This window comes from Paramormyrops kingsleyae, chromosome 7 (genome assembly GCF_048594095.1).
Source record: "Paramormyrops kingsleyae isolate MSU_618 chromosome 7, PKINGS_0.4, whole genome shotgun sequence".
In the NCBI taxonomy this organism is placed as follows: domain Eukaryota; kingdom Metazoa; phylum Chordata; class Actinopteri; order Osteoglossiformes; family Mormyridae; genus Paramormyrops; species Paramormyrops kingsleyae.
In genome coordinates, this window is record NC_132803.1 from 32,607,498 (window position 1) to 32,627,071 (window position 19,574).

At 43.1% G+C, this 19,574-nt stretch overlaps 3 protein-coding genes across 3 annotated transcripts; 1 reads left to right on the forward strand and 2 right to left on the reverse strand.

Moving 5' to 3' along the window:
* The first annotated feature begins 992 nt into the window (after nucleotides 1-992).
* LOC111847478 (uncharacterized) lies at nucleotides 993-4,222 on the forward strand. The gene is made up of 2 exons (XM_072714769.1): nucleotides 993-1,339; nucleotides 1,827-4,222. The coding sequence occupies exons 1-2, from the start codon at nucleotides 1,138-1,140 to the stop codon at nucleotides 3,461-3,463; spliced, it is 1,839 nt and encodes a 612-aa protein (XP_072570870.1). The 5' UTR covers nucleotides 993-1,137; the 3' UTR covers nucleotides 3,464-4,222.
* A 310-nt stretch (nucleotides 4,223-4,532) lies between these two features.
* On the reverse strand, nucleotides 4,533-5,487 carry LOC111847435 (hydroxycarboxylic acid receptor 2-like). Its single transcript, XM_023818598.2, has one exon. It carries the CDS (start codon nucleotides 5,436-5,438, stop codon nucleotides 4,533-4,535), a length of 906 nt encoding a protein of 301 aa, XP_023674366.2. The 5' UTR covers nucleotides 5,439-5,487.
* Nucleotides 5,488-15,853: 10,366 nt separating this feature from the next.
* Nucleotides 15,854-17,003, reverse strand: LOC111847436 (hydroxycarboxylic acid receptor 2-like). Its single transcript, XM_023818600.2, has 2 exons — nucleotides 16,970-17,003; nucleotides 15,854-16,821 (listed from the first exon to the last, which is right to left on the reverse strand). Exon 2 carries the CDS (start codon nucleotides 16,757-16,759, stop codon nucleotides 15,854-15,856), a length of 906 nt encoding a protein of 301 aa, XP_023674368.2. The 5' UTR covers nucleotides 16,760-16,821; nucleotides 16,970-17,003.
* Nucleotides 17,004-19,574: the final 2,571 nt, after the last annotated feature.

A 19,574-nucleotide genomic window follows, 5' to 3' on the forward strand; every position in this document is an offset into this window, starting at 1 on the left:
GTGAAAATTATTTCATTTTCACTTTTTATTTACATGTCTGGCTTCCTCCCACAGTACAAAGGCATCTGGAAGGACTGGAGGTCTCTGCATTGCCCATAGTGAGTGACTGTGCATTTGAGCTCTTTAATAGATTGACATTCAGTCCAAGAGCATTTCTGCGTTTCTTTGAATCTAGTCAATTGCACGACTTCAGGTAATTGGATAAATACCCAGCTCACAATATGATTTTTCATCTTTCCCCCCGAAATGCAGGGTGTGTCAGTCAATGACGCATGTCTTCCCAACTTCATGCTCCTAACTGACTTTATATGTCAGATAATATTCACCCCCCATGGAGGTAAGGTAAAGGTATTTCCATTAAATGAATGCCATGGAAGCATTTCATTGAGGCTCCTTTTGTACCTCGCCAGGTATTCAAGCCACATAATTACAAATCCACCTTACTGAGTTAAACAGCCAAAACAGAGACTCCTTACAATCAGAAACGTAGTAATTGGGGGGTGGCGTGTAACCCCCAGTATTTAAAATGGATTCATCCATCCCTCCGCCTCCCGTGAGGGCAGCAATGACAGCATGCCGATTGCAGGGCATGTCAGACAAAACCTCTCTTTTCCAATACCACTGACTCGATCTGTCCTGGGCCTGCCAAGGGCCCTCCGCCCAGTGGGACGTGATCGCAAAAGTTTGCTGAAGTACCGAGAAGGCGGCATCCTTCCAATATACTTTGACCACCTCAGCTGCCTCCAGTATCTAACGACTATATTTCGAAGTCTCTGTGGAACTCTGAACTGCTCACCCTGTCAGGGAGAATGAGCCTGGCTACGGAGAAGTCTCATTTCGGAGACGTGTTATATCAAAAGATAAAATAGATGGTTATGAGTAGCGCAATATGCAGCATCTGGGAGCAGACAGGGTCCTTCGTGGTAGTACTGCCTCCGGGCCGCTGGCTGGCAGCAGGGAAAAGTCAACGTCAGACTGCGACGTACTAGGCAGACGGCGCGTCACTGGTCGGCGACGGCTTTGTTCCGCACACGGCGGCAGTCACCCATCATATCTTCTCTGAAGAGCTGTTTCAGCCTGATTGTTAAACAAGTGGATAACGGTTACTGTGTTCAGTGTTTTGGACGGTGGGCAGCTATGGCTAAATCGAGGAACCTAAAAGCCTTTCTGGAATCTTCTTTGAATGAAATTTTCAGAGCGACAGTGAGTGACATTTTGGAGTCGGTTGAAGAGACCTTGTCTGAATATCAGGGCAAAATAGAGCGAATAGAGACTGAGAACGAAGATCTGAGGCGAAGGCTTCAGAAACAGGATATCGATCACGCTCTGGCGAAACCGGGTGAGTTTTGGGGGGTGAACCGGGACGAACCAATACAGGTAAAAATAATCAAAACAATTTTGTGGTTATTGACATTAATTACTGCACTTGATCCTAGCGAAGGGGAGGGGACGGGCAGACGTCTGTTCACCTACTTACATACTTAGCTGCTTAACAAGCTCCACGCTGAATTAGCAAGAAATCGAATTACTAATCAGCTGATTTTCATCCCGTAGCTATCAGTTGCTTAAAATTAGCCGATTTTGTGATTTGACAAATGTAACTTAATTTGATAGATTTATGTATATATAATTACAGGTGTAATCCGGTTGTTTGATGCTATGGAGAAAACTAATTTCTTTATAAAAATGCTTCATTCAGGTACCTCAGTGAGGTAAAAATTGACCGCTGATTGGTACCTCAGGATGTGAAGACTGCCATAAGGCAAGTTTGAACTTTTATTTGCCAGCATTTGCAATGCTTACCACTGCATTCCTCTGTGTTACAGAACCAAAAGTTAAGGATAGTGTTCATCTTTCCAACTCCAAGCTCCCCAAACTTTCTGCCCCGAAGACATCTCTAGAATCCACAGCTAGTCATGGCAAACGGTGTCCTGCTGATCGGCGTGAATACTTACAGGGAAAGCCCATTGGCTCAGTTCTTAGCTTAGAAGCAGGAGTTAAGGAAATATCCAGTGTTGCCGTTTCAACAGTAACCCTTGGTTATGTAAAGAGTGACCCAGATGTGGACGATGGCTGTGCTATGGACCTTACCAAAACATCATCTCCACTCAATTTGGTGTCCAAGCGAATCAAAATGGAGAGCCACAACCTTGACTACCTGAAACCAGAATATTCCTCTGACCCGCAGTCCCCACGCTGGCCAGAGACTGGCTCGAAGGAAAGTGACTCTGATGTGAGGGTTACCATTGTGTCTGACAGCCACATGAGCGTTGAGTCAAGTGAGGAAGAGGGAGGTCATAATAGGGAGTCCGAACCAGAGGAAGAGGTGTATGTAAAACCCAATGAGTTGTACTGTGGTGAGAGGAGAAGAGATCCAGAGTTTTCTGCCAACGGTCATATTTTTCAGGAGTACACAGGCATGGGGGTGGCTGCTGGGGGGTCAGAGGAAGAGGGGGTGCAAAGCAGGCAGGTAGACATGTGTGACTCACTTCAGACGTCTGCATCTACCCTGAGCCTGGGTGCCTCTGAGCTGAGCGAAAACGTACAGGGCTTCTATCACTGCACCCTCTGCAAGAAGACCTTCAGCAAGATCGGCTCACTGAACGCACATTTGCGGAGCCACGTCGATGAGAAGGTTCATTGCTGCAACTACTGCGGCAAGCGTTTCGGCCGGGCCGACCTACTCAGGTCCCACAAACGCACCCACACGGGTGAGAGGCCTTTCAGCTGCAACCTGTGCACCAAGAGCTACGGACACCCCGGGCAGCTTCGGATACACAAGCGAGTTCACACTGGCGAGCGGCCATATTGTTGCCCCCACTGTGGGAAAAGGTTTAGTGAACACAACCAGCTCAAAGTGCACCTCCGAACTCATACAGGTGAGAGACCTTACAACTGTAGCGTTTGTGGGAAGACCTTCAGTAATGCTGGAAACCTGAGAATCCACCAGAGAATCCACACTGGGGAAAAACCGTATTGTTGCACCCAGTGTGGGAAGAGGTTTAACGGAATGGGGGACCTTAAAACTCATTACAGAGTTCACACAGGAGAGAGGCCATACCACTGTGATCTGTGTAAGAAAACTTTCAGTCAGGCAGGACACCTTACAATACACAAAAGAATGCATACTGGTGAGAGACCGTACAGCTGCACCGAGTGTGGGAGAAAGTTCAGTGTGGCAAGCAGCCTTAAGCTACACTTGCGGACTCACACAGGAGAGAAGCTCTACAGCTGTTCCTACTGTGGCAAGAGCTTCAGCCGATCCGGACACCTTAAGAGGCACGAGCAGGTTCACACAAAAGAGAAACTGTATTCCTGCACCTACTGCGTGAAGAGCTACAGCGATCACTCCACCTTGAAAAAGCATATGAGAATCCACATGGGCGACGAGGCCTTTGCTCTAAACGAAGAGAATATCAGTGGCCCTGAGGCTCAGAATCAGCAACCAAAACAGACAGAATAAAATCCCGTAGTGTGTGTGCCATGTGTGATGTGTTGTACCTTACATCCCTGTTCTGCTGCATACATCATCATTTGTAAATGTATAGAAACCTACATGGCTAGTGGATGTAGTGCATCCAATTAGAGTTGGTACAGGTAGGCGTGTCACAGATGTGCTTAGATCCACACTGAGTCTGCAGCTTTAACCTTAGATACTTTATACGTGCTGTAGGTAGGTTATGGCCTTTATCTGATCCACACAGTGCTGTAGTGTTGTGAGATTAAGTGTTTGACGTATGATTAGATGTACTTGATGGAAGGTGGAAACCTCCAATCAGATTGCTGTGTTTGATGGTGGCCGTCCAATGGTCTTAGTGGGTCATTAGGGTTGGCGAAGGTTGAAATGTCTGCATATTTGCATGTGGTCAAGACACCGTGAAAGGTGCAGAGGGGTGAATTACAGCCCAGACTAACCCCAGCATCCATGTATCTTTTATTAGATGGAGAGTCTGGTTAAAAAGCAGAAGGACGAGTAAATATTCTTCCCTCTCCAAAGGCTGCAGACAGAAATTTATGATACAGGCAAGCCTGAAATATGTTTGCTGTCAAAAATGATTGAACTAATTAGGTAGAAAAGCTGCTGTTTTATGACTGTCTGAAGTTCCCATTAAGAAAAAAGTGTTTTATGTTGTATCTGATGTCTGCACTAAGTAGTGTAATTTCATGTTTCCCAGAATTTCTCACCATAAATGTTAACCAATAAATTTATTTTTTATATTAATATATTGTGCATAATAACTTAGTTCCTTGTTCATAAAAAAATCTGCACAAAAGTTTACAAAGAATGAAAGGTGTTTACTTATGAGGAACACAGACCTATGATTCTACAAAGAATTTATTTTTTTGACATCAAGGATTTAAGCATATTGCACTTTGTATGAGGATGAGTGGGATTACATATCTAACAAAGATGCAGATTTGTAAGGTTAAATATAGCTACATGATAACATTCAAGGTTGCAACATTAAAGAACTAGTACTTACAGTATAAAAGGTTCAGCTAAATAAAAACCACAAGCCTCCGTTGTCGTTTTATGTTGAGACTTCATGCATCTCCTGGCCAAAGAACCTTTTACAGCAGCACCTGGGTGGGCAAGACAGCTTCTCCTTTGACAGGTACAGCATGGGCTGGATGGTGATGCTGATATCCATGAATCCAAAGGCGAGGTAGTAGATGTAACAGTGGAAGACATCGTGAGAGAAGTAGTCCTGAAATGGAAAGAGCGCCACAGGAGGCAAATAGTTGAAAATGATGACGGTCAGGATGATGAGGACCATCTTGAAGGCTTTCTTCTTGACCGGGTGCATCACATCCCGAGCTGGTCCAGAGCGCCGGAGGGTGAAGAGTATGGAGATGTTGCAGAATAGCATGATGGTGAAGTTGGCCAGGATCATGACAGTGAAAGCCTTCTCAAATTTTACGATGGTTCCCACACACTTGGCTGCCGCGTAAGCCAGTGTGAGGACCCACACAACCGCGGCGCACACTGACCGGTGCTGGCGGTCCTTCAGCGCCGCAAAGGTAATGGGATGGACCACCGCCATGTAGCGGTCCAAGCAGATGCAGGAGAGGAAGAGCGAGGATGAGTCTTTGATGCCGTAGAAGAAGCGTAGCACGTACCAGGGGCTGCTGCTCGTCAGATACGTGATGTTGGCCAATTCCAGCGGCAGAATGAGGCAGAAGAGGGTGTCCAGAACAGCCAGGTGCCAAGTAAAGATGTCTGAGGTGGAGGAGTCCGCTTTGTTTTTGTGCAAAAGCCACAGAACCATCAAGTTGGCTGGGATTCCCAAGAACATGTTAACAAACTGCAAGCCCAAATAAAAAAGGATGATGGCAGGCATGTGTTCGCACTGCTTAAATATGGTCACTTCCCGACCTGAGGCATTGAACCCTTTACTTATTTGTATAACAGAATTGTTGATGTAGTGAATTTCCATGCTGACCAGCTGTGAGGAAGCTTCCTTGGATAGTTCCTCAGGTAAGGTTAGAAACAGATAGTCTGTTAATACACAGGGGTAAAAAAATCAGAATTATTATTTGCTGCACTAAATTGTAGCTGTCACTGCTAATGACAGATTATCAAATGTACTTCTTTGTATCAGATTAATAGAGGAAGTGTTCTCCCTTCTACAGTACTTCCTCGAGGTTCCTGCAAATGATTCCCGGAAAGCTCTCCTGTAAAATACTGGTAAGCAAGGGAATTGGAACTGGGAGATGGGCAGAGTTTAAATATAGACAAAGTCCAGCTCCACCTCTTAACATTGAAATCACACCTTGCCTGAGCATAGCTCCACCTCCTTTTGTCCAAATCACACCTTGCCGGAGCATAGCTCCGCCTCTTTTGTCCAAATCACACCTTGCTGGAGCATGGCTCTGCCTCCTTTAGTCCAAATCACACCTTGCCTGAGCATAGCTCTGCCTCCTTTTGTCCAAATCACACCTTGCCGGAGCATAGCTCCGCCTCCTTTTGTCCAAATCACACCTTGCCGGAGCATAGCTCTGCCTCCTTTTGTCCAAATCACACCTTGCCGGAGCATAGCTCCGCCTCCTTTTGTCCAAATCACACCTTGCCGGAGCATAGCTCCGCCTCCTTTTGTCCAAATCACACCTTGCCTGAGCATAGCTCCGCCTCCTTTTGTCCAAATCACACCTTGCCTGAGCATAGCTCCGCCTCCTTTTGTCCAAATCACACCTTGCCGGAGCATAGCTCCGCCTCCTTTTGTCCAAATCACACCTTGCCGGAGCATAGCTCCGCCTCCTTTTGTCCAAATCACACCTTGCCATAGTGTAGCTCCACCTCCTTCAATGTTAACGTCCAAATCGCACTTTGCCAGAGCAATGCTCCGCCTCCTTGTATCCAAATCGCATCTTGCCAGAGCCCAGCTTCTCCTTATGTCCATATTGCACCTTGCCAGAGCGTAGCTCTACTGCCTTCAATGTTACCCTTTATTTTTAATGTCAAAAAATTTAGTAAAAGATTCAAAGTGAAGTTTAATAAAAGGTCAGTTTTGCACTAAATATCATGCTTTTCATCAGTTTGATTAGTAGCTCTGCTTAGACATTCACTTCTCATGTGGATGAGATATTCCTAAATGACACCTTCATTTCCAACCCCTTGTTTTTGTATTTTGAATTATTTTGCTTACGGTGCTGCTGCCAAATCTTTACTCACTAACTAGATTTTGCTAGAGAAAAGGTGCGTGTTAAAAGCAATGCGTGAATGACTTCATATTTGAAAGCATTTTCACGGGGACATTACGAATGAATAAGTAAGAATGTTACTTTTAGTGATGAATCATTTTGATGCATTATGAAGTTTCATTTACATATTATGTTTCATAAAATTTTAAGTACTATTTAACCACATGATATTTATTAATACCCATATCAAATTACTTTTTGATCATGTTTTTTTAGTTTGTATTGCTTTAGTGATAACATAACATGCAGACAAATGGACATCCTGCATCTTTAAGATTGTGATCTTAAATACATATAGCAAATAAACCACCCCCCCCCCCAGCTCTGCCTCCTTAAACAGTAAGCTCTATACCTGAAAGGCTCCCCCTCCCCTCTGATTCTGATGTAACTCCTGGGGACGGTGTGCGTGTACCCTTAAATATTTTATCTCGCTTCAGAACCCCAAATAAACAGGCCTTTGCATTTAAATTTTTAAGTTGCCGCCCCCCCCCCACCTTCGCTCCTGCCTAATATCAAACACCCTCCTTTGCCAGGGTCGGTATTTTAGTGTTACCATAGATTAAAACATGCATTTGAAGCTTCCTTTTGGCACAGTAAAGTTTTAACTAGCATTTATGAATGTAACGACATATTACTGTATAGTGTTTGACAAAGGTTTGCCAAAGTAATGTGGTTATATAACCCATGTGGTTATATTGAATGATGATTCATGGTTCTCAACGCAGTACCACCGAGTGATCAGAGATTACAGATATTCACCTTAGGCTTGCACCCTTGCTATTTACACACTGAAATTCCAGATTCCAGAAACTCCAGCTTTCTTGAATCGTTTAATTATGTTATGCACCATAAATGATGCAATATCCAAATCCCTTGCTGTCTTTCTTTGAAGAACATTGTTTTCATTTTTTCAACATTTCAGTGACACGCAGTTCTAAGCAAATTGGCAGTCCTCAGCCCACTTTTGCTCCTAATGGATGCTGCTCTTGTACCAAATCATGATTACATGACATGTTGACGTCACCTGTCACCTGAAATGACATCATTATTTAATTATTTTATGTCATTACTACCCCTACATTGCCCCCATCCCAACATTTTATGGAATGTGTTGCAAACCTGAATGGCAGGAATGGATACAGAGTGTGTAGAGTTGACCAGAAAACACATGAAATCTTGTGTTCACACTGACTGCACTGAAATACATTTACAATCCACTGCCTTCTTTTCAAATTAAATAGCAATATTTATTAAAATACCATCGTAAGTCTAGAGATGGACAAGTGCAAGAAAATTAATTCTGTTGGACTCGGAAGACTTCGCTTAAGGCTTTGAAGTGCGTCCTTCGGGATAACAGTGTGGACACAAATGCCAGCTGCTGACTGCAAATTAACACGAATAACACGATTGTCGTTACAAGTAGCCTAAGCATAATCGTTTCAGTTTCTTTCCATTCCTCCTCCGTAACCATGCATCCAGTAAAAGCTGTCAATGTTCACTTTGTTTGGTTATCTTCTATCATTTTTAGAATGCTTTATAAGAAGAGCTGTGTTTTTGTCATACCCCTTTCATAAGTGTCTTATTTAATGAAAATTCATTACAGTAAACTATAGGTCAGGTCTAACCTGGTGACATATACAAACTGTCACATTTAGTGCCCAGCTGAGCTACATTTAGGTTTGTTTTGAAATTAACTTAACAGGCACATTTTTGCTAAATGTTATTGCTAACCTCTTCATTCATAAGGCTAGAGTCTGAAAATATATTACTGTTTTTTTACTGATAGGCCTTTTATTACATACAGAACCCTTCTTCCATTACTTTTTTCTCCTCCCATGTCCTCTTAAGGGCTTCATATTTTATTGACGCTTGACATCTTTGTTTTATTTTCTGTGAATCACTTTGTGACATCTGATCTTGTAAGGTGCTATATAAACTACCAACTTACTTTAAATATGAATTTGTTTATGCATAGTATTTCCAAATAAATGTGCCATTTCCGAGTTGCAGGCAGGACGCAGAGAATCAAGAACTCATTTGAAACAACTATGTTCTTTATTAGCTGTCCTGAAAAGGACACAACACATAGCTGAAGCACTTATCTCTGTTAACACTACTACATATAACATATGAAATATGACAGAGGTTACAATTTTACTGGCATAGCAACATACGGTGAACAAATATTTGGGTAGCGAGAGACATGAGGAGCAGGTAACACATTACACAGGTACAACGGAGGAAACAGGGTTCAATATAATCACTACTTTAAAGGACAGAACTAACAATATTAAGCAAATACACAACCAGCATGAAGGATATGGGGAATGCAAATGTACATACTATATTTGCATAACTCCACAGTCCTGGCATAGTTTACCCCTACTGGAGTATGAAAGCGATGTACCGGGGCCACAATATTTATGTTTGTTTCATCCACTAGAATATTGTTCCCAGCTTTGCTACATGTCCGTGATTTGCATGATTTTCTAAAGCACAAACCATCTATTTCTCCTGCCTGTATCTCGCTCCATCCTGAAAAAGCGTATGAGAATCCAAATGGGCGACGAGGCCTTTGCTCTAAACGAAGAGAATATCAGTGGCCCTGAGGCTCAGAATCAGCAACCAAAACAGACAGAATAAAATCCCGTAGTGTGTGTGCCATGTGTGATGTGTTGTACCTTACATCCCTGTTCTGCTGCATACATCATCATTTGTAAATGTATAGAAACCTACATGGCTAGTGGATGTAGTGCATCCAATTAGAGTTGGTACAGGTAGGCGTGTCACAGATGTGCTTAGATCCACACTGAGTCTGCAGCTTTAACCTTAGATACTTTATACGTGCTGTAGGTAGGTTATGGCCTTTATCTGATCCATACAGTGCTGTAGTATTGTGAGATTAAGTGTTTGACATATGATTAGATATAATTTACGGACAAATCAGAGGAGGTGGAAACCTCCAATCAGATTGCTGTGTTTGATGGTGGTCGCCCAATGATCTTAGTGGGTCATTAGGGTTGGCGAATGTTGAAATGTCTGCATATTTGCATGTGGTCAAGACACCGTGAAAGGTGCAGAGGGGTGAATTACAGCCCAGACTAACCCCAGCATCCATGTATCTGTTAGAAAGAGGGTCTGATTGAAAAAACAGAAAGGCTGCAGACAGAAATTTATGATACAGGAAAGCCTGAAATAGGTTTGTGTTGTCAAATAAAAATGATAAAACTAATTAGGCAGGAAAGCAGCTGTTTTATGACAGTCTGAAGATCCCATTAAGAAAAAAAGTATTTTGTCACAATCTAGTATCTGAGATATTCATCAAATAGTGTAATTTCATGTTTCCCAAAATCCCCCCCCCCCCAAAAAAAACATTATTTTAACCAATAAAGTTAGTTTTTTACATTAAAATATATTGTTCATAATAACTTATTAGTAGGGCTGTCGCTATCTCTTATATTAATAATCAAGTATTATCTATACATCAACTGCAACTGGCGCAAGGCAGGAACGAACCAACCAACCATTGCAGGGCACACACAGTCACCCATAGGGTCAATTTAGGTAGCCCACTTCGCTTAAGGAAATCAGAGGATCTACCTAAATGTCATGCACACACCAGGCAAACATGCAAATGTCACAAACAGGTAGACTTAACAACTGTGCCGCCCTCATGTGGAATAGGAGACAGTTACTGCTGACGAAAATTAGTTTTCTGCTGTATGGAAATAATAATATCGCAATGTGAACTTCTTCCAAACCTCTTTCAATATCGTTCAGTCCTAAAAAAAGAATTAATATTATATCAATATTATGTAGGGTACCGCTAAGCTATGGATCTAACCCTTGTCTCAACCGCAAATATTTGGACATGGGAACCGTTTAAACTAAATTACGCAAAATAATTTGAGTCAAAGTGATGACAGAGACAGCGTTGGCTACTCTGAGAGGCTAAATGATTCATATCTATGGCAATCCTTGCATTATTGGCTGGGTCCTGAATGTCTTCTTTTAAGATGTATTTGCATTTCAGTTGTGATGTGGTGATATTTAAGTTCTGCTTTGCATTTCTGACAGATGCATTTTCAACCATTTTTAACGTTAAGTGTTTCCACACAATGCTTTCACTCTTTACATGCGCAGTCTTTCCTTCCTTCAATATTGCCGAATAATCGAGAAGGAAAATTTAAATCGATGCTTATATATAATCAAGTAATTGACTTTAATCAAGTAATCGTAACAGCTCTACTTAGTAGAATTCACTACAAGTTATTATTATTATTATTATTATGATTATTCTGCGTGCCATTTACGTTGGAGGTCAGAAGTCAGAGCTGGGAATGACACCACATACAAGTTAACCGCTTTCCAGTACAGCAAATCAGAAAACCATTTACCAATATCACAGACCTGTTTCAAAAAACAAGATTTCTTGCTCAGTCGGATAACTTATCGGATTTACTTTACCCCAGTTTAAATGGCCTTTATCTTCGTTCACTTACATTTAGCCCAAATTACATTAAATCCGACAAGCTATCCGGCTAAGCAAGAAATCTCAGGCTGTATTCCACAAAGCAGGGGGTATTCCATGAAAGTAGCTAAAGAAAGCCAGACTTTCCCGAAAAAGTCAGACTCAAACTAGCACCATCTCTAAACTTAGCCTCATGTTGTTCCACTACCGCAATTCAGCTTTAACTAATCAAGGCTCATACAAGACAGACTTGCATGGTCTCATCTTACATATTTAAGAAGCCCAAATTAATGGATGTACGATAGATCGATCGAAATGAGTCGAAAAGCATGTAAAACAAGAGATGGTTTTTTTCTGCCGCAGAACAAATGCCACTGATGGAGCTGTATGAAGATTACAAAGATGTAATCGCTAAAAAGGCAATAATGTGGCCATAAATAAAGCCAAGGAGTTGGCTTGGCGAAGAATTGCAGATAGACTAAATATTTAAGTTATGTAAATGTTACAAGTGTTTAGTAAAGTGGCATGGTGGTGCAGTGGTTCATGCTGTCGCCTTGCACCGCGAAAGTTCCTCGTTCAATCCCCATAGTCAACGGGGAGCCTTCCGGGTTTAAATGGACTTCATATTCATTCACTTACATTTTGCACAGACTACCTTAAATCTGACAAGTTACCCCGATAAGTCAGTAATCCCGCTTCATAGTACAAGCCCCTGGTCCAGAGCGGACTTGTTCACTTGCCTAAGTTACCATAGTAGCTCAGTGGGGATTCATTTAAGACACATTGATGGAAGGGAACTCCCACTTAAATGAGCCAGACTTGTCAAAATAAGTCAGACTTTCCCTTAATCCTGCTACATTGGAATACCCCCCTGCTTTGTAGAATAGCTTTCTGCTTTCTGAAACAGGTTCCAGTTCTAGCCCAATTAATTGTTAGCCATTGTTAGCAATATCAGTTGATAACAACACATTACGTGGTATTTTGCACATAAAAACATGATAGCAGCTCGACCACAGATAGTGGTTGGACAGTACAGTGTGTTTGACTGATTTAATGAGCCACAAATAAAACACAAGTGCTAATGAACAGTAAAAAACTACACTTTAACTTCTGTTGATAAAGGGCGCAGCCATCTTGAATTCTGAGGTCGGGGTTGGGTAGATTCCTCTGACTTGATGAGTCAGAATTCCGACTTCAGGGGGCGTTCTATTTGAAATTTCCAACTAGGAACTTGGAATTTCCAAGTTGCAAGTTCAAATGGAACCCAGCATGAACCATGCGTCACACATTATATTTACTAATTTAACAGACATGCACAGCTAGGAGTCAATTTGCCATAAGCACAGTTAAGCTGAGCTTCCAGTGAATGTCCAGGTACAAATATAAGCAGTTTTGGAGCAGGAGCTATCCAATGGCTACACAACTGCACATATAACTACAGTGGTTCCTCAGAACTCAAACTTAATCCGTTCAGAACTCCAGATCTAATCCTAAAACGTTTGAGTTCTTTTTTTTTTTTTTTTTTTTTTTTTTTATTGCCCACCACCACCCCCCCTCTTCGGAGGACAACTTTATTTTACATTACATTCAAGAGTAAAGATTGTGGCCGCTCCGAACTCACCAGTACCGTGGAAAAGGAGAAAAACAGGGGGGGTACAAAAACAACAGCGTAACAATAACAGACATCAATCACCATGGGGAGAGGGGGAGAGAGAAAAGGAAAAAAAAAAAAAAAAAAGGTATACAGAAATAATAACACTAATAATGTAGGCGGGATGGAAAAAAGATGAAGTATAGGGGAATACAGAATACAAACAACCATAAGAAACATAACACTCATCAAACAACAAGAATTATAACAACATCAGTGATACTAATAATAATGAATACAAATCGGTATTATATATATGTAGCATACACACACGTAATCGTACCGTTATATATGTATATTTCAATTCCTAAATCTATAACATACCCTAAAAAACATACGCTCAACCAGTCTTGTATGCATGTGCAAGTGTAGGTGTGACCTGATTTGTCATTGGATGTGCTGGCATTTAATGCCGTCAGGGGAGGCGGCAGCACCCCCCCCCCCCCAGGCCCAAGGCGAAGGCAGGAGAACCAGGCAACCGAAGCCACCCTACTGCCCCCCCGGCACAAGGGCCCACAGCCACGCATCCCAGAGACAACCACCCGCCCAACCCGAGAGGGAGCCCGCGAGGGACTAAGGGGGCGCCAACCCCCGCACAGGGAGGCCCGCAGAGGGAGGACGGGCGGCGAGCCCCCCAGCCCCACCCGCAACCAACCCACCGGGGCAGGCGGGTCCAGGGCCGAAGGGCCCCACCCACCGGGACCACCCCCCCCACCCCCCGGCGGACGGCCCCCCACACACCGGGGGAGCCCCAGCCCCCCCAGCCCGTCCCCCGGGAGGACGGGCCGCCGCCCACCGCAGCGACCCGGCACGCCTCCCCCCCAACACTGCAGGATGATCCAAGGGGGGCCCATACAAAGAGCCCCCCCCCCACCCGGGAGCGGACCCGCGGCGACCGGGGAGCGGCAGACACCCCGCCCAGCCCAGACCGAACCCCCCAATCCGCCTAGCAGGGCCCAGAGCGTCCCAAGATTCCCCGGACCGCCCGCCAGGGCCCCACCACGGCGCAGCAGAGCCAAGCACCACCCGGCCCGCGGCCCAAGAGAGGAGACCGCCCATACCCGCCAGGGCCACCCGAACCCCCCCATGATGGGTCTTCCCCCCGGCGGGCCACCCCACCAGCACAGGGCCAGAGACAGAGAGTTAGGGGGGGCCCCTCAGCCCCCATCCCCTCCCTGACCCATGTTGGTGTGAAGTGTGCATGTACATGTGTGAGAGAGTTGTGTGTTTATGTCTACTATGCATTAAAATTAGTGGGTGCAGTTCGGGTATGAGGGCCCCACCACTGGCAGATGGCAGAGTCCCCCATCCCCCTCCCCGCACCCCCAAGGCCCTAATGTAATATGGACTGCGTATATGACTAAGGTGCAAAAAGTGGGCGAGCAGTTGAGGCATGGGTAACGTTTGAGTTCTGATCGAATTTTCTCCATAAGAAATAATGGAAAAACAATTAATTGGTTCCCGGCCCCAAAAAATTACACCTAAATAATAGCATTTAAACACAAAATGAACCGGATAAAACAAGAAGAGCGTATACTGTACTAAACACATCTAAGCACATTTATCAAAACAGTAATTTGTAAAGTAAGAAAATAAATGTATCCAAACAATGTGTCCTGCCCCGATCGTCCGCTCCTTCCGTGTGCCACGCCCCCTCGTTAACCCAGTGTGGAATACCCATGTGATCAGCTGTTTCTGGTTGTTGTCATTAGTCCTCTGTATTTATTCCGCGTTTCAGTTTGTTTCCCCAGTCTGGTCATTGTATTGTCTATCTGCGTTTTGCCTGCCTTACCTGTAATTAAACCCCGATACCCTGACGTCGGCGCCTTTGTCTCTGTTCCCTCCCCGCTCGGCACAACGATATTATTATAATTAAATGTATTAATGGTTTATTATTAATATTAAAATAATGAATAACAAATCTTTATTTTTAAATGTATTTTATTATATAATAATAATTACTGTTATTCTCTATCATTGTCTAAATGTAAACGGCATTTTAGGTCACTGAAAACGGAGCTTTTGCAAAACTCCACCCAGGGTGAAGATTTTAAGAAACTCAGTTTTCAGCGTCGACATGTAGACAGGGAAAACAGAGTTTTTGGCTCGAATCGTCAGATTGTGCGGCGTTGTCCACTTTGTTTAACGTCAGAGCATGCGCTTTTTGCTGTATACATTAGGCGAGTTTGAGCAATGGCGGACTTAGCCAAAATAGTGCTTGTGCTAACCTTGCTGACAGGACTTCTTACATGTGTACAGATAAATGTTGAGTCACTCTCGCATTATATTGATCAACACAGGCGTCGGAATGTGCGCCATGGTTTTCAGCTTAACAGGACTGGCAATTAGGCATCTGATTGGCTAACACAGCAGTATGCATGGTTAGAGTTATAATGCCGCCTGTTGGTTTGGCATGCTCTTGACAGCACATTTTAGCGGTTTCATGTGGATGGAAATATTTTAGAAAACAATGTTCGTGTGGACGACGATTTTTTTTAAAACGGAGGAGGAAAAACACCATTTTAAAAAATACCCATGTACGTGTGGACAAGGCATCAGATCGAGCTCTAGGTCATTTTTTTTTCGAACTGGTTGGTTCGACTTTTAAGAAATTCGAGTTCTAATGAGTTTGAGAACTGAGGTACCACTGTATTAACAAAGTAAAGACCTAATAAGACTATTCAAGGACCAGCAAGTGCATCAGAAAAACATTCAAAGTATAATTTATTTAATGTTACCTGTTCTTAAAATAGTTGACAAGTAATGAAAGCTGTTTGTTTATGAAGAACACAGAGACCCGGAATTCCAAAATGAACCTGTCAAATGTACAGTTTTTCTTTTACCTCAAGTATTGAAGCCATCTGCACTTTGTGCGAGGATGACAAGGATAATTTACGCATCTAACATAATAAAGATGCAAATCTGGGAGGTTGTTTGTAGCTACATAATAACTTTGAGGTTTGTAACATAAAAAAACAGTACTTACGGAAAAAACTTAAGCTAGACATAAACCAAAAACCTTTGCTGTTTTATGTTGAGACTTCATGCATCTCCTGGTCAAAGCACCTTTTGCAGCAGCACCTGGGTGAGCAAGACAGCTTCTCCTTTGACAGGTACAGCATGGGCTGGATGGTGCTGCTGATATCCATGAATCCAAAGGCAATGTAGTGGATGTAACAGTGGAAGACATCGTGAGAGAAGTACTCCTGAAATGGAAAGAGCGCCACAGGAGGCAAATAGTTGAAAATGATGATGGTCAGGATGATGAGGACCATCTTGAAGGCTTTCTTCTTGACTGGGTGCATCACGTCTCGAACCGGTCCAGAGTGCCGGAGGGTGAAGAGTATGGAGAGGTTGCAGAACAGCATGACGGCGAAGGTGGCCAGGATCATGACAGTGAAAGCCTTCTCGAATTTTACGATGGTTCCCACACACTTGGCTGCCGCGTAAGCCAGTGTGAGGACCCACACAACCGCGGCGCACACTGACCGGTGCTGGCGGTCCTTCAGCGCCGCAAAGGTAATGGGATGCACCACCGCCATGTAGCGGTCCAAGCAGATGCAGGAGAGGAAGAATGGGGATGAGTCTTTGATGCCGTAGAAGAAGCGTAGCACGTACCAGGGGCTGCTGCTCGTCAGGTACATGATGTTGGCCAATTCCAGCGGCAGGATGAGGCAGAAGAGGGTGTCCAGAACAGCCAGGTGCCAAATAAAGATGTCTGAGGTCGAGGAGTCCGCTTTGTTTTTGTGCAGAAGCCACAAAACCATCAAGTTGGCTGGGATTCCCAAGAACATGTTAACAAACTGCAAGCCCAAATAAAAAAGGATGATGGCAGGCATGTGTTCGCACTGCTTAAATATGGTCACTTCCCGACCTGAGGCATTGAACCATTTATTTATAAGTATAACAGAGTTGTTGATGTAGTGAATTTCCATGCTGAGCAGCTGTGAGGAAGCTTCCTTGGATAATTTCTCAGGTAAGGTTAGAAACAGATAGTCTGTTAATACAAAAGGGAGAAAAAAAATCTGAATTAATATTAGGTACAGTATTTTTTCCAGCTGTTACTGCTAGTGATAAACAGATTAGCAAATGTCCATTATTGGATCAGAGTAATAAACGTACTGCACTTCCAGGTACTCGCCTACCTTTGGGGTGCTTTCACACCACAGGAACTTTTTTTCAGGAACCAGAACCTTTTGTCGTATTCACACCACAGGAACTGGGCCCAATAGTAATTCCTTGGAGGAACCCCTTTTAGTCCCTACACCAGTCTAGACCAAGAATGCAAAGATCATACTTGTGAATCTGGAAAGAGTGGTATTGCTAACTTGCTTCCCAAGAAAGTACCTGGGGAGTGATGAATTATGAAACTTGTCTCACTGTCTTCTCCCTGTTTGGCCAGCAGGTGTCGCTGGCCATCCTGTCCTCCCTGTTGTCTTTAGTGTTTAAGAACATAAGAACTATACAAACGAGAGGAGGCCATTCGGCCCATCAAGCTCACTTGGGGAGAACTTAACTAATAGCTCAGAGTTGTTAAAATCTTATCTAGCTCTGATTTAAAGGAACCCAAGGATTCAGCTTGCACTACGTTATCAGGAAGACTATTCCATACTCTGACTACACGCTGTGTAAAGAAGTGCTTCCTTAAATTCAGTTTGAAATGTTCTTCCTCTAATTTCAACCTATGGCCACGAGTTCTTGTATTTGAACTAATGCTGAAGTAACTATTTGGTTGAACAGCATCCAAACTTGTTAGAATCTTATAGACCTGGATCATGTCCCCCCTCAGTCTCCTTTGCTTGAGGCTGAACAGATTTAGCTCAACTAACCTTTCCTCGTATGACATTCATCTAAGACCAGGAATCATTCTTGTGGCCCTACGCTGCACCTTTTCTAAGGCCGCAATGTCCATTTTAAGATATGATGACCAAACCTGCACACAATATTCTAGGTGAGGTCTCACCAAGGAATTGTATAATCTTAGCATTACCTCCCTTGACTTAAACTCCACACACCTGGAGATATACCCCAACATCCTATTGGCCTTTTTTATTGCTTCCCCGCACTGGCGAGAATGAGACATGGAAGGATCAACATACACACCAAGGTCTTTCTCATAATCAGCTACCTTTATTTCAGTAGGTCCCATAAAATACCTGTACTTTATATTTCTGCTCCCTACATGGAGTACCTTACATTTGTCTATGTTAAATTTCATCTGCCAGGTATCGGCCCAGTCACTAATTAAATCAAGATCCCGCTGTAGCTGCTGAGCCGCTAGTTCAGTATCTGCTACACCACCCACCATGGTGTCATCTGCAAATTTCACCAGTTTACTGTATATATTGGTGTCTATATCATTTATGTAAATTAGGAACAATAGTGGTCCTAAAATTGAACCCTGCGGTACCCCACTATGAACGCAGGCCCACTGTGACATTGTGCCTCTTATAACCACTCGCTGCTTCCTATCTGTTAACCAGTTATCAATCCAGGTCGCTACAGTTCCTAAAATACCTGTCGCTTTCAGTTTAAGTAAGAGCCTCTTGTGGGGGACAACATCAAAAGCCTTTTGGAAATCTAAGTAGATGACATCATAGGCCTTATCATCAACTTCCTGAGTAGCTTCCCCAAAAAACTCCAACAGATTTGTTAAACAGGATCTACCTCTCCTAAATCCATGTTGGCTATCCCTCAAAATGTTATTTGAGTCCAGGTAATCTACCATTTTCTCTTTGATTATAGCCTCCATAACTTTACCAGTTATACAAGTTAGACTGATTGGCTTATAGTTTGACAAATTACTTCTATCCCGTTTTTTGAAAATGGGCGTTATGTTGGCATGCTTCTAATCAGAAGGTACCACACCTTCAGATATGGATTTTTGAAACAGTAAAGTTAAGGGTCGGCAAATAATATCCCTCATCTCTTTTAACACTATAGGTAAGATGCCATCAGGGCCCTGTGATTTATTTATTTTGAGCTTAGCTAGGCTTTGCAAAACATCAGCTTCAGTTATATATATATTAGTTATAGACGATGTCGGATTAGTAATAAGAACTGGTAAGTTACTAGTGTCCTCAACAGTGAATACCCGTGCAAAACTATCATTGAACTCATTTACTATATCAATGTTGTTTTCAATTAAAAGACCCTTACTATCCTGCAGATTAGAAATTTCAGCTTTTAGAGCTCTTTTAGAGTTAAAATACTGGAAGAAACTTTTAACGTCATCCTTAGCCTCCAGTGCAATCTTCCTTTCGACATTCCTTTTAGCTCGTCTAATGTCATTTTTTAACTCAGCCTGTAGATTTAGATACTCTTGCTTTATTCTGTCATCCTGGTGGGTATTCCATGAAGCAGGCTTAAGGGAAAGTCTGATTTATTTCGACAAGTCAGTCTTAATTAAGTGAGAGTTCCGTTCCATCAACGTGTCTTATAAATTAATCCCCACTGAATTACCTATGGTTTCGGGAAACACCTGCGTCGTACTTACATAGTTCGAACCACGCAAGTTAGCAACTATGGTTTTGGGAAGTGCACCCTTGGTCCGGAGCAGACTTGTTCGCAGGTGTAAATTACCATGGTAACTCAATGGGGGATTCATTTAAGACACGTTGATGGAACGGAACTCTCACTTAAATAAGACAGACATCGAAATAAGCGAGACTTTCCCTTAATCCTGCTTCGTGGAATACCCCTCCACCCCCCCGAACTTTTTGTAATTAGTCTTTATTTTTCCTATTTTGC